The sequence below is a fragment of the Geospiza fortis genome, unplaced genomic scaffold (genome assembly GCF_000277835.1).
Source record: "Geospiza fortis unplaced genomic scaffold, GeoFor_1.0 scaffold428, whole genome shotgun sequence".
Lineage (NCBI taxonomy): Eukaryota > Metazoa > Chordata > Aves > Passeriformes > Thraupidae > Geospiza > Geospiza fortis.
Window position 1 is genome coordinate 224,338 of NW_005054409.1, and position 11,885 is coordinate 236,222.

At 41.2% G+C, this 11,885-nt stretch overlaps 1 protein-coding gene across 1 annotated transcript in view; it reads left to right on the plus strand.

Annotated features, from left to right (window-relative positions):
• The first annotated feature begins 2,486 nt into the window (after positions 1-2,486).
• PROSER2 (proline and serine rich 2) overlaps positions 2,487-11,885 on the plus strand; it is a 14,891-nt gene continuing 5,492 nt past the window's right edge. The window contains exon 1 of the mRNA XM_005426278.3: positions 2,487-2,696. Within this exon, the coding sequence (XP_005426335.2) occupies positions 2,517-2,696 (180 nt within the window). The 5' untranslated portion in view covers positions 2,487-2,516. The remainder of the gene's footprint in view (positions 2,697-11,885) is intronic.

The window sequence follows — 11,885 nt, forward strand, 5'->3', positions numbered from 1 at the left end:
GTGGGCGGCTCTCTGAACCAGTTGCACTCACTGCCTTTAGTCATTGTTCAGGAGCTTTGTGAAACCTCTGAACTGCAGCTCCAGAATGAGTAATGGGAGCTTGCTGGGAGCAGAAGTATTTGTTGTTATTTATAATTCGTGGCTTTAATGTTTATTGCTGCTGAATCTGGGTGTTCCTGCTGTCCTGAATGCAGATAGCCTACCATGAACTTAGTCCTGGTTAAACTGAGATATTGCTGTTGGAGAAAGCAGAACAATACTCTTAAATACTTCTCCCTCAAAATCTGGGTGTAGTTCTAGAAATCTCACAGTTGTCTATAGCATCACTGAGGGACTGATCAAACATGGCATATTCAGTTTATATTGGGGACACCTGGGTAAAAAATTCGATGCTGCAGCTTAAAATTGCTGAAAAGAAATAACATTTGCCTTATGTTTAATGTCAGTAGAAGTACTCACCTCTTGCTGCTCTCTCTTTTCCATCTGAACATCACCTTGACAGTCATAGGATGGAATCTGAAGTCACTGGGAGTTTTCTATGAATTTCAGCAGTGTCAAGATCCTCTGATAATCTTGCCTTCTAAAAATTATATATGTATTTGTGTGCGTTTGTTCAAGTGTAGAATTTCAGAGGAGTCAAGATTTTCACTGATAATGTTGGCTTCCGAAAATTGCACATGTTTTCTTGTGTGGATGTGTTTGTGTGTGGCTTTTCAGCACCACGGGGTTTGTTGTAGATGGAGCTGCTGTTGTTCCATGCTTGGGCTGCTGCTGTGTTCCTCTTTAGCTTTCTGCAGCAGCCAAAGGTACAGCAGCTGCCTCAGTGCTCCTGTGCCTGCCTATCCTGAGAGTTTGAAAACCATGACCATAAGTGTGCTTCTGCCTCTGGGCATCACTTAAAGCCCATTATCCTGAGGATGCATTGTATCACTGATCACTAAAGTTCTTAATAAAAAAAAAAGGAAGAACGTTCTTTTTGTGTAAAAGTAAGACTAAATTTGATCATTAGACCTAATGCTCATAAGAAGGGCTATGAGATGTTTTTGTTGTGGCAACCCAGTGCTGTGGATTGTGGATGTGCTTCCAAGACTTGCTGGACTGCAGCCTGGCTGCATTGTGTGGGAGCTTTCCCACAGGACACGTAGGTGCTGCGGCACAGGCGAGGCACCTCTGGTAATGTCATAGCCCTCTCCTGGGAGGAGGGATCAGCAGGATGGAATTGTTGCTCACTATTGGCAGATGTTATCTCACTGCTATGAAACACTAATCAGCTTACCAGAAGGCTCTGGTTTCTCAGCCCTCAGCCCACAGCTGTGGGGAGCAAGAAGTAATCCAATTGAATTGGAAATGCAGGCTTGACTTTGCTTCTCGAGTCGCCTCTTGTGCCATAATAAAGGGAGAAGCACTTGGGAAGCAGGAGCATCTCATTTAATTTGTGCAGTGTCAGGGGAATGGTGTCCATTTCCCAGCTGGCTGCATATAACTTGGCACCTCAGAGCCAGCTGTTTTGAGAAATATGTCACTGCTGGCCACGGGTCACAGACAGGCTGGGTGCAAAGATGGACTGTTAGCAAGCAAGGCAATTTCTCATTGCAAAGAGTGGTTAAATGTATTGCAGCAAGAAATGAGCTAGGTTCTATGTTTTGCCTGCCTCCTGCTCATGCTCTTTGTGCACTAAGATGCCTTTTGTGTTTGTGTCCTTGAGAATCCAAGAAAAACTTCTGCCAGAGTGTTTTGGGAGATGACGACAATTCAGAGGTTTTACAGAACTGAGCACTGGGAAAGCTTAAAAAACTGGGGATTTTTCCTCCAGTGAGGGCTGGTGCATATGTCTGTTTCAGTAAGTGTCTTCCAAATGTACAAGTACTGTTTCTTCATGGCTGAGTGAAATAAAAGCTCTTGAAGCTTTAAAATGCAATTTGTAATGCGTTGATGCAAAAATGGCACCAAGTTCTGCTCATGGATCTTTCACCAGAAGCAGGTGGCATAGAGCTGCTTCAGTAGCACGAGTTAACTGCAGCAGTGTTAGGAAATGAATGGGGTTCTGTTTCCCTCATGTGATCCCATAAATAGAATTCTTGTTTAAAACCAAATAAAGATAAAAGTACTTGAGCTGTGCCAGTTGGTATCTCAGTCAGTGGGATTTTATTACTGTTAATGATGTGCCATAATGGAAAACACAAACTGAATTTGTAGGACAAGGATATATGCAGGATCCTTGCTTCCAACTGTCCATGGACATCTGGTTTGGAAGCACAAGAGATGGGGTACAGAACCTTTCTATGCTGAATTTTAGTCATCTTTTTGAACAAAACCAGTGTTTTAAAAGATGCCCATAAAGCAGTAGATGTGTTTCAGGACATAAAGATATGCCCTTTATTAACTTGTGCGGGATCTTTTTTTACCATTTATTTTCCATTCCTTTTCAAGTGTTCTAACCAGCAGATTTAACCCCATACCACATTGTTCTCTGTTTCCAGACATGAATAAAGCGAGCAGCCCCACGTAACACACCGATGGCATTCTGTGCTGCGTCGGGATCAATAGGTCAAGAAGGTGTGATGCCTAGGAATCTCCTGGTGGATCCTCCTGAAATGGCATCTGAAATCTCTCCAGAGCACACACATGGGGGCATGGAAAGGGCTGGCAGTGTGGAGAACCATGGCAGCCAAGCCAGGTGCAGGAATCTTGCCTTGGTAAGTGTTTAATGAGCCTTGTGCTTAGTGATACAGATTGCATTAATAGCTCTGTCCTGCATCATGCGATTTTTGTTTTATTGATTTCTGCCATTTCTAATCTTAAGTGGTTGCTGGTGTTGTCTCGGTTGTTAAACTCAAAGGCCAGAAATAACTTCTCAGCTTTGGTATCACAGCTTGTTATTCTGGTCTGATTCTCTGAGAGTTTGGAGAGTGCTTCTGTCCAGCCCTTCCTCCCAGAGAACCGGGAATGGCAGTAAGGACTGCTCTGCCCTTGCTTTCTTAAACAGCTCATAAAGAAACTTAAGGATAGTGGTGGTTCTACACACTGCCTTTGCTTAATCTCTTTGTTGACACTCCTGAATAAAGGTCTCAGCTTATTCCACCTTAATTAGATGAGTAACAAATATGTCACCATAAACAAAGCTGTGCTTGCATTAGTGAGTATGAGTGTGTGGCCATTTCAATCGTGAGTGAGTAACTGAGGGAGTAGGATGCACTTCTGCATTCTTCCCAATTAGCAGGGTGAATCAGGAGTGAACTCAACAGTACACTTTGTACTGTGGCAGGCTAAGCCTAGAAAGCGCAGGTATGGTTCCTTCCATATTTTTTTTATCATCCCAACCATTTGAAAAACATCAATTTTTAATTGAGGAAAGACTACCCTGGTAAACACTCTTGCTAGGGAATCTAAATCTCTGTCTTGCTTTAAATACAGAATTGGGCTTTTTGTCTCCTTCCCTCTGTCCTCCCAGATAATTTCCTTTTAATGTGATAGTTTTCTGTGTAAAAGTGGCAAAACTTGTATTTATCTGTATACCTCAGACACACTCATGGTTTTGTGCTACTTTGTGAGCTTTCTGGCACCTGGAGGCAATTCAAATGCAGGTCCTTTTTTTGTTGTTTCTACTGAAAATACTTACTGTTAATATGACACTATATCCTTCAGTTGTGTTGCTAGTTAAAACACAAAACAAGTATGATGAAATTTAGTTCCTTAACTGTTTCTGATCTGTTCTAGAAAAAGTTGTGAAGGGTCAGGGTGGGAGAGGTTAAGTACATCATTTGGACTCAGGAAGTTAGTGTATGTTGTTTGTTTTATGAAAGCTGGTTGAATTTTCGAGAATTACGGTGGAAGTAGTACTTTGCTAGAGAATTACAACTTAATCTTACACAGAATTGCAAGTTAATTTTGCTTATTACTCTACCACTAGTATCCAGGTTAACACAGTAATAGTCAATCATGTTTCCTTGGGTTTTATTCTTAGCTGCAGTAGCAGGCATGAGACTAGACATTTGAAAAAATCAGTATTGAATAACAGAGCCGTGTATAAATCAGTCTGTACAGTCTCATTCCAGGTCTGCTGTGTCAGAAAATGACATAAATTCCCTTAGTCCAACTAGATCCTGCCATGTGATAACCCATACGATGATGCATCAGCTAGAATTGGAATCCCTTCCTACTCTGTAATGCAGTAATTTATAGATGGAGTAAAAGCTGCAGGCTTAGGCAATTCCCATCAGACCAGGGAATTAGCAGTTCACAGAGCCTTTCATTTGTCTTGTTTGAGTTTGTGCATGAAGACAGTGAATTGTGTACCAACAAATTTGATTGGGATGCCACAGACCCCCTTCCATGCTTTTCTTCCAGCAGTGTAGTAGGTGGCATGTCCAATAAGGCTGGCAGCTTGCATGTGTGGAGTAACAGGCTGGACAATATGAACTCTTCAATACAGGCATAATTTCAGTTTCTGAATTTGAGAAAGGGTCTCTGTTAAACTGAACATGAAGGAAATTCTGCCTAATTGCTGGAACATGCTCCTAGAGAAATTATCTTCTTGCATTAGTAGTTTTGTTATAAAAGTTTGGAATATGCAGAAGCTTGATGGCCTAATGAGAAGAAAGGGGTAGATAAGTTTGTGTAGACAAAGAATTTCTATTATACCAGTTCTGAGAAAAGTGGGGAAGTATTTTCAGGCACACTGGACCTTCACTGGACCCTGAAACAGGAGCAACTAAAGACCTAACTGCCTCTTCATTTCTCACTTTCCTGGGTCTGTTCTCCTAGAGACATGGCAGGAAAGGTCAGGGTTGGCTTTGATATTTTGGGTTTTTGTAATGGCATTGCAAAGGAAAGAAGTGTGACAGTGCTTCTTATGACAGGCCCATAGTGCTGCAGGTTTCTTCCTACTTGATTGTAAAACAACCAGGCTCTTAAGCTTCTCAGTGTCAAACTGCATTAGTTACTAAATCTAACCTTTGTATTGCATCTGTGGAATTCAAACAAACCCAAGGATGTGATAATAGGGACAAACACTTGGACTGGCTTTAGCCTTTGCTGACTGCTCACAGCTGGTTTGGCTGACTCCTGGCTGGTCCTGCATCCTGTGTGGCTGTGCTGGCACTGCTTGCTGGGAACTGGTTGTCAGTTTAGGAATGATTTGGAGATGGACATCAATTGCCATGTGCTGAAAAGGTCTTAAATTCTGTGTGTGGGATCCCTCCCAGTCAGCTGTTGTCACTTCAGTTTAATTTTGCCAGGTTTCTCAGCTTCTCTTACCTATATATTGATGCTTCCAGTTATCTTTGACAACTGCAGACCTCTAAGCCAAATTAATTTTTTTAAATGGAAAGCAAAATGCTGCCTTGATTTCACGAGTATTCCCGTAGAAATTATAGATGTTCATGTCTGGACTTAATCTGCCAAATCTGTCACAGCAGGTTGAGTTGAGATGGGAGAAATGTATGCCTTGATATCTTCATCTCACATGAATGTTAGTAGCCATAAAAGCTGTTATATATGAGAACTAATTTGCACATATATTTTGGTTTCCTTGTTAAAAAAGGTATCCATACATCTGCTTGAGAGAAGTGTATTCTCTCAATGCATGGAATCAGTTGCACTTACCCAAGGGTGAGGGCAAACAAAAACACTCTGTTCTTGGCAGTTCTACCTTCCAAAACCCAGTCTGTAATGACACTGCCAGACATGTGGTATAAGGATTAACTTGCCATGAAATGCAGTTGCAGCAATTTAAGGACACTTAATTCAAAGATAAAACTAGGTCTTGGGGTTTTTTGGAAGCAATTTGCCTTGTTCCATTGACTGAATAGGCACAGACCAGCTTCTTAAAGCCAATCCTTCTTTCAGTGCTTGTCTCTGGTAATTGGACTGGGTATCTATTCTCAGCCATGAGTTACTGCTTTAGTTTTTAAGTGTGAATAATGTGCTAGGACAATTGTGCTACCTGTGAAAACCATGGCAGAGGTGCTGGTTGTGCCTGAAGTGAGCTGTGCTAATTGGAACTGCTCTAATAATAAGCTGTGTCAGTGCCTCAGATCTGTTGCTACAACTTCAGTACTTTACCTTCTGTATCTGAACATGTTTTACTGGGTGATGACTTTGAGGGATAGTGAGTTCTTGTTATTCTTGGTGGATCACACTGGTTGGGTTTGTTTTTTTTTTTTTCCTTTGGATCACACAGATCCTTGGTTAATGCCACAGTTCACCTCCACTCTTTTTGGGGCAGTGGTGACCTCCAGAATTTGTTCAAGTGACTGTTTCATTTGATCACTAATCAAATGGCTTAAACTGGGAGAGGCCATGACTCTGAAGAGATTTTCCTTGTTCTGATTGTTATTTCTTCAAACAAGCTTCCTCTCTGGCTCTAACAAGACTTCATAGCCAGTCACTGGAGATGGTTTGTCACTCCTGGATTCCTTGTATAGTACAGGTGACATTCTGAACGTTGGTTACATAGGCATGAAGAGTAACTATGCTGTGAGTAGTCTGAGCTGGCTCAGTGTTTTGTTTCACACACTCAGCCATTTAATTCAGGGGTGACCTGGTTGTTTTGTAGTTATGGTGTCTCTTGTAGCCCAGAAATTCTTTGTTATGATCCTTATCCTTTTTTGGATCAGTACAGATAATTCAGATGCAACAGACCTGGCATTCTAAGTGCACCATGTTGGTGTCTCTTTACCTCAACCTCCCTGAAGAGAATCCACTGGGAATCCAGTGTGGATTTAGGGGTTCTGGAAGAGGACAGATCATGTGTCTGTTAGCCCACTGCCACCTTTTTCCCTCACAATTTGATTGAGTCTTGTGATGCTGAGCTGCACTTCAGGTACATTCAAGGGAAAGTCCTGAGAAAGACTCCTTTCATAAAATTGTGGTTTTCCCCCTTGACACTGATACTCCCCAGGCTTTACTGTACTTCAAGACCTTTCACCGTGTCCAAGGGCTTTGCCAAATAACAATACACAAAAAATGAGAAGAATTTTTGACTGTTTGCTTTGTATGGCTATGGCTGCCTTGGGGCAGGTGGAAGCCACTCCTTACAGCTGTGGAGGGAGCTGTGCTGTGCTTCATCCACTTTAAGCTGGTGTTAGTATGAGCTGGAAGCAGTGTGCCTTGGGAAAAGAAGAGCCTGACTCCTAGCAAGGAATGATCTTGCTGTAAAATGTGCCAGTGAGAATACAGATCCTGAAGGCAGTTTGGGCTCTGTGCACAAACTGTATCATTGTGCTTCAAAGCAGGATCTGGTAGATAGAGATTATTCCAGCAGGTGGGCAAACCTGCTTTTTAAACCTTGCTGATAGACATTCCTAGACTTCCAGAGTGTATTCTTTGTATGTTTCACTACTTTTCACTGAATACTTGCATTAAAGTTTCTGTAATGTGAAAGCTAACTTCTACTTGTCTCACCTTCAGTGAATGTAGAGAAGATTTGTTGCAATTATATGGGTGGTCAACTTTTTATATCTTAAAATACACACAGGGACACAGGGCTGCATCTGCCCACCGCCCATTCATTCTCCCCTGTTTTGAATGTAACGTGCTCCATTATTTGAGCCTTCCTGTGCAGCTAAGCTCACAGCACTCTGTGCTTTGTTCTGGACTCTGTCCAGCTTGGCTGCATCCTTTCCAAAGTTCAGCAACTGAATCTGAACTCTGTGTTCCGAATGAGGATGTGCTGCCGTGTCATCACCCTGGTTAATATATCCCAGAATGAGATCTGCATCCCTGAACAGCAGATTTTTTTCCCTCTTTATGGCACTTAAACTGACAGAATCACAGATTGCACAGGTATCTTGCAGTAACTTCATCTCAGCATCATTTTTTTGTTCATCTGTGAGTTCATTTTTGGGGGCCATGTCATAAAGGTTTCAAATCAAGATATGTGACATCTTGTGCTTGCACCTATTGGTCAAGTCAAGAGCCCTCTCATGAGAAATGAGCTTGGTGTGAAATTACTTGATGTTTTTATAAAAATTTAATGGATTTTGCCTGAAATGTCTCCCTGTTTTTCTCAATGTTGTTCTAACAATTTCTTTTTCCCTTTAATTTCTATAGGCTGATCAGCCTAATTTTGTTTATCAAAGAGATGTCTTCAGAATTTAAGCAGATATTCAGCTTGCTTTCTTTAAAAGTAGGTTAGGAGTAATTTAGTCAGTTTATGACTTTAGCTCATCTAATTTATCTTTTAAGTACTTGTAGATAATTTGTTTCCTCACTTAGGACCTATTGATTATATGCTTTGCTGCCTCTTATGAAGCACACAGTACAATTATGCTCGTAAACTGAAGAAAACAACACTCAGTATTATAGTCTTCTTCACCAAATGAAATGGTATTATCAAAACCATCAGATAGTGGGTTGTAGAGGAAGCACTTTTTGACACAGCACACAATTACACTCTGGAACTCCCTGCTACAGAATGCTGTGCATGCCAGTCATTTCCATGGCTCAAACAATAAGACAAATTCATGCTAGAAAAGCTCATTAAGGGCTATTAAATACACAGATGCCAATGCATCTGGGAAATCTTTAAGCCACGTGCTGCTGGAAACTGGAAGGATTTAGGGGAGGAAAAAATATACCCATTCAATATACAGCAACACCTCCCACACCCTTACTCCTGGGTGTTCATAGCTGCTGGAGGCTACTGAGCTAAATGGGATTTTTGGTCTGATCCTGTGTAGTAGTTCATGTTCTTAGCTGTAATTCACAGACTTCCAGCTTCAGTAACAGCAGTACAATCCATTCCATTTCCCTTTCCTGTAAATCCAGTCAGAGGTACTTGACTTCTTCTGTGCTGAAGCTTTTATGTGTGTTCTGAGTTCCTGCACGCAGGGCTTTCCTTTTCACCCCTTCTGACAAGTACAACTGCCTTGTTACAGACAGACTGTGGCCCAAGTGCTGCTGCAATGGCCTTTGTACTACACCTTAGAATAGTTTGCTCCCTTCATGGCTCTTTTGAGAAGCACCCAGTCACTTCTTTCTCGTGGAATTGTGCTGTTAATTCTTCAGTGCTGTCAAGTGATTGATAAATCAGTTGAATCTGGCATTCTCCTGGTATTTTGATAATTGAAGTGTGGTTCCTTAGCAGGTTTTAGAAGATTTTTTTTAAGCACTGCAGATGTCTTGGGATTTCCTGTGGTTTTCTGTTTCTGTCAAAGCTGTGCTGGTCTTAGGATTTTAGATCTGGATGCAATGTTCAGAATTTCTTCAGATGTGTATGAAAAACTGTGGGCCTCTGGATATTAAGTCATTGTATTGAACAGGTAGGAAAGGAATCAATCAATCTGTTCTATGAAATAGATCCTATTCTTCTTTTCTTTCTCTTATTTCTTTATTTTTCCTCCTTTATACCAAACAGTGTTTTAACAGACTCTTTCCTGTTTGGCGTAAGCAGGAAATGTTTGGCTGCAGAGAGATCTAAAATATTAATGCCAGCTGAGCATACTCAACTATTTCAGCTGTTTTGATCCCAAATTTCTTCTGTCTGAGCAGTCTTTTTAATCCTCCTAATTTAATGTAATTTTAAGCTGAAGCACAATATTCAAGTTTCAAATTCAGGCTGTCTTTTAACAGTAGTTTTAAAGCTTGTAGTGTTAGGTGTATGTGAGATTTAGTTTAGGGAGGTGTGTTTGTGTATCAAGAGTAGGGAGTAGATGGAAACTATGAGGTGAATAACTCAAGTAGCTTTTCATCTATTAAAAAGCACAGCTTCATTAAGAAAAAAGGAGGCCTGGAAAACCAGCCTGGAAAGAATATTAACTGTTCCAGTACTTGGAATATATGGAAAATTGCAAATAGAGTTGGTAGCCTTAGTTAAAACTGGCACCTTTAAGTTACAAAAATTCCTCCCATCTCTCTGCAGGCTTTGCTATAATACAAGTAATACAGGTGGGAATAAAGCAAGTCACTGCTTGCCTTACATCTCTGAGCTCCTTTGGTTTGACCAGCCTGAGAAGGTTTTTTTTTCCACCGTGATTTTGTGTCTAAAATGGGATTGTTTCCTTGGCTGGCAAACTGAAACATATCTGGCCTGAGGGAGTTTCTATCCAGACTGGATGCCTTGCATCTCAGTACAGTGCCCTGACCTAACACTGCCTGTTCTCCAGAGCTGTTTGCTTTGGTTTTGTTGTTTGTTTTGTTTCGTTTTTTTCTGATGAAATGTGACATTGATCATCTTGAAGGGAAACTGCATGGGGAAACTGATTGAAGTGCTAACAGAGATGAAATTGGCCTTTCACGTCTTGGTATGCTATTTATTACAAACGTGTTTGCAAAGGGATGGTTACTCAGTTTAGGTCCTTTACCTAAAGAGACACAGCAAGATCCATGAGAGATGGTTAAATCAGGCAAAACTCTCCTGCAAATCTTACCTGTGATGGGAAAATGTTCAGTCTTGCAGCACAGAAAAGGATGCAAGGAAGTGCATTTGGAAGTCTTTGTTTCCTTGCTTTATTCCTTGCCCAGCTTTTGATCAAACAAGTTAAGCTAATGTGGGACAGTTTTTTTAGGTGCACACACTAATTCCTGTACCACACTCTGGATTTGTTGCCACTATGAACTCCTTAAGCACAACCCCCTCTTCTTTTCCTTTACCTGTGTAAGTCTGGCTCTTGCAATGAGCTCACCCTCGACAAAAGGCTCTTGGAGTCCTGCTCAGCTCCAGCTCAGGGCTACCCAACAAGGGCTCCTTTCCTGTCATTCTCTCGCCTACTAGACATAGCAACCCTATGAGTATTTGGGTGGGGAAGGAAGGAGATTGCAACATCCATTAAGGAAAAAAACCACACACACAAAAAAGCCAAAAAAACAAAAAAGGAAGGCTTGTCTGTCTCTTGCTTTTCAAGTGCAGCTGTAAAACTTTCCTTGGCCTTTGAAAACTGACATGTGGTGGGTGCGAGCTGTGGACTACATCAGCCTTTGAAGTTCATCTTTTAAACCAGCACTGGCAAACAGCATCCAAATTTTAGCTTTTGTAGCAGTTTTGCTGCAAGCTGGAATAAGTTACTTATTCTGACAGTGCACTGTGGATATTAAGACTAAATTAGAAATAACCACACCTCTGTACATCTTTCCCTCCCACCAAATGTTCTATTGGCTACACAGGCTAAAAGCCTCAAACCATTTATTTTGTCATCTGTAACATTCTGAGTGCTTGGAGATCAACTGCCACTGGGTACAATGCAGCACATTCTATTTCTTAATCTACAGGCATTATTTTGGTACAGAGCCATGTCATTCTTATTTTTAGTGCTGAGAATGGGGATAAAAGCTTTGTTTGTGCAAGGAGTTAACAGGTAGAGCTGCACACAGGTTTTTTTAGTCTAATCTAATGTAAGATGATCTGAACAGGCACGGTGAGTTTGAAGCAAGTTGTGCTGCCCTAGCAAGAACGTGTGCTACCTCTTGAATATTTGTACTGCATACCTTTATGTATTTACCTAAATTCTCCCAGCCCTCCACTGAGAAGTAGCCTTTTTACCCTGTCTGCACGTGCAGTGAGGTGTCCTTGGCACTTCTTGTTGAGTTACTGACAGCAAAGTTTCCAGTATATGCTTGGCAGGGGAGAAATTCAATCCAGAAAAGGGAAAACCTCACTTGATTTTCAACAATATATACTTGCATTCCAGAACTTACACAGGGCTCTTGGGAAATGTCTTTCCTGTATCCATTGTCTTAATGCAGTGCTTTTCTTAATCATTCTTTGTCATCTCCAAGCTTCTGGAAAAGTGAGTGTTTCCCAGGGTGGAGGGAGAAGAGTTAGAGTATTGCTGCCCAGCTTGACATAGTGATAATGTGGTAATCAAGTTAATTAAGAGCAGTGACTCAGAGAAAATGAAGACTGGATAATCCAAGTGATTATTTATCACTTCTGTTTTCTGCAGGAT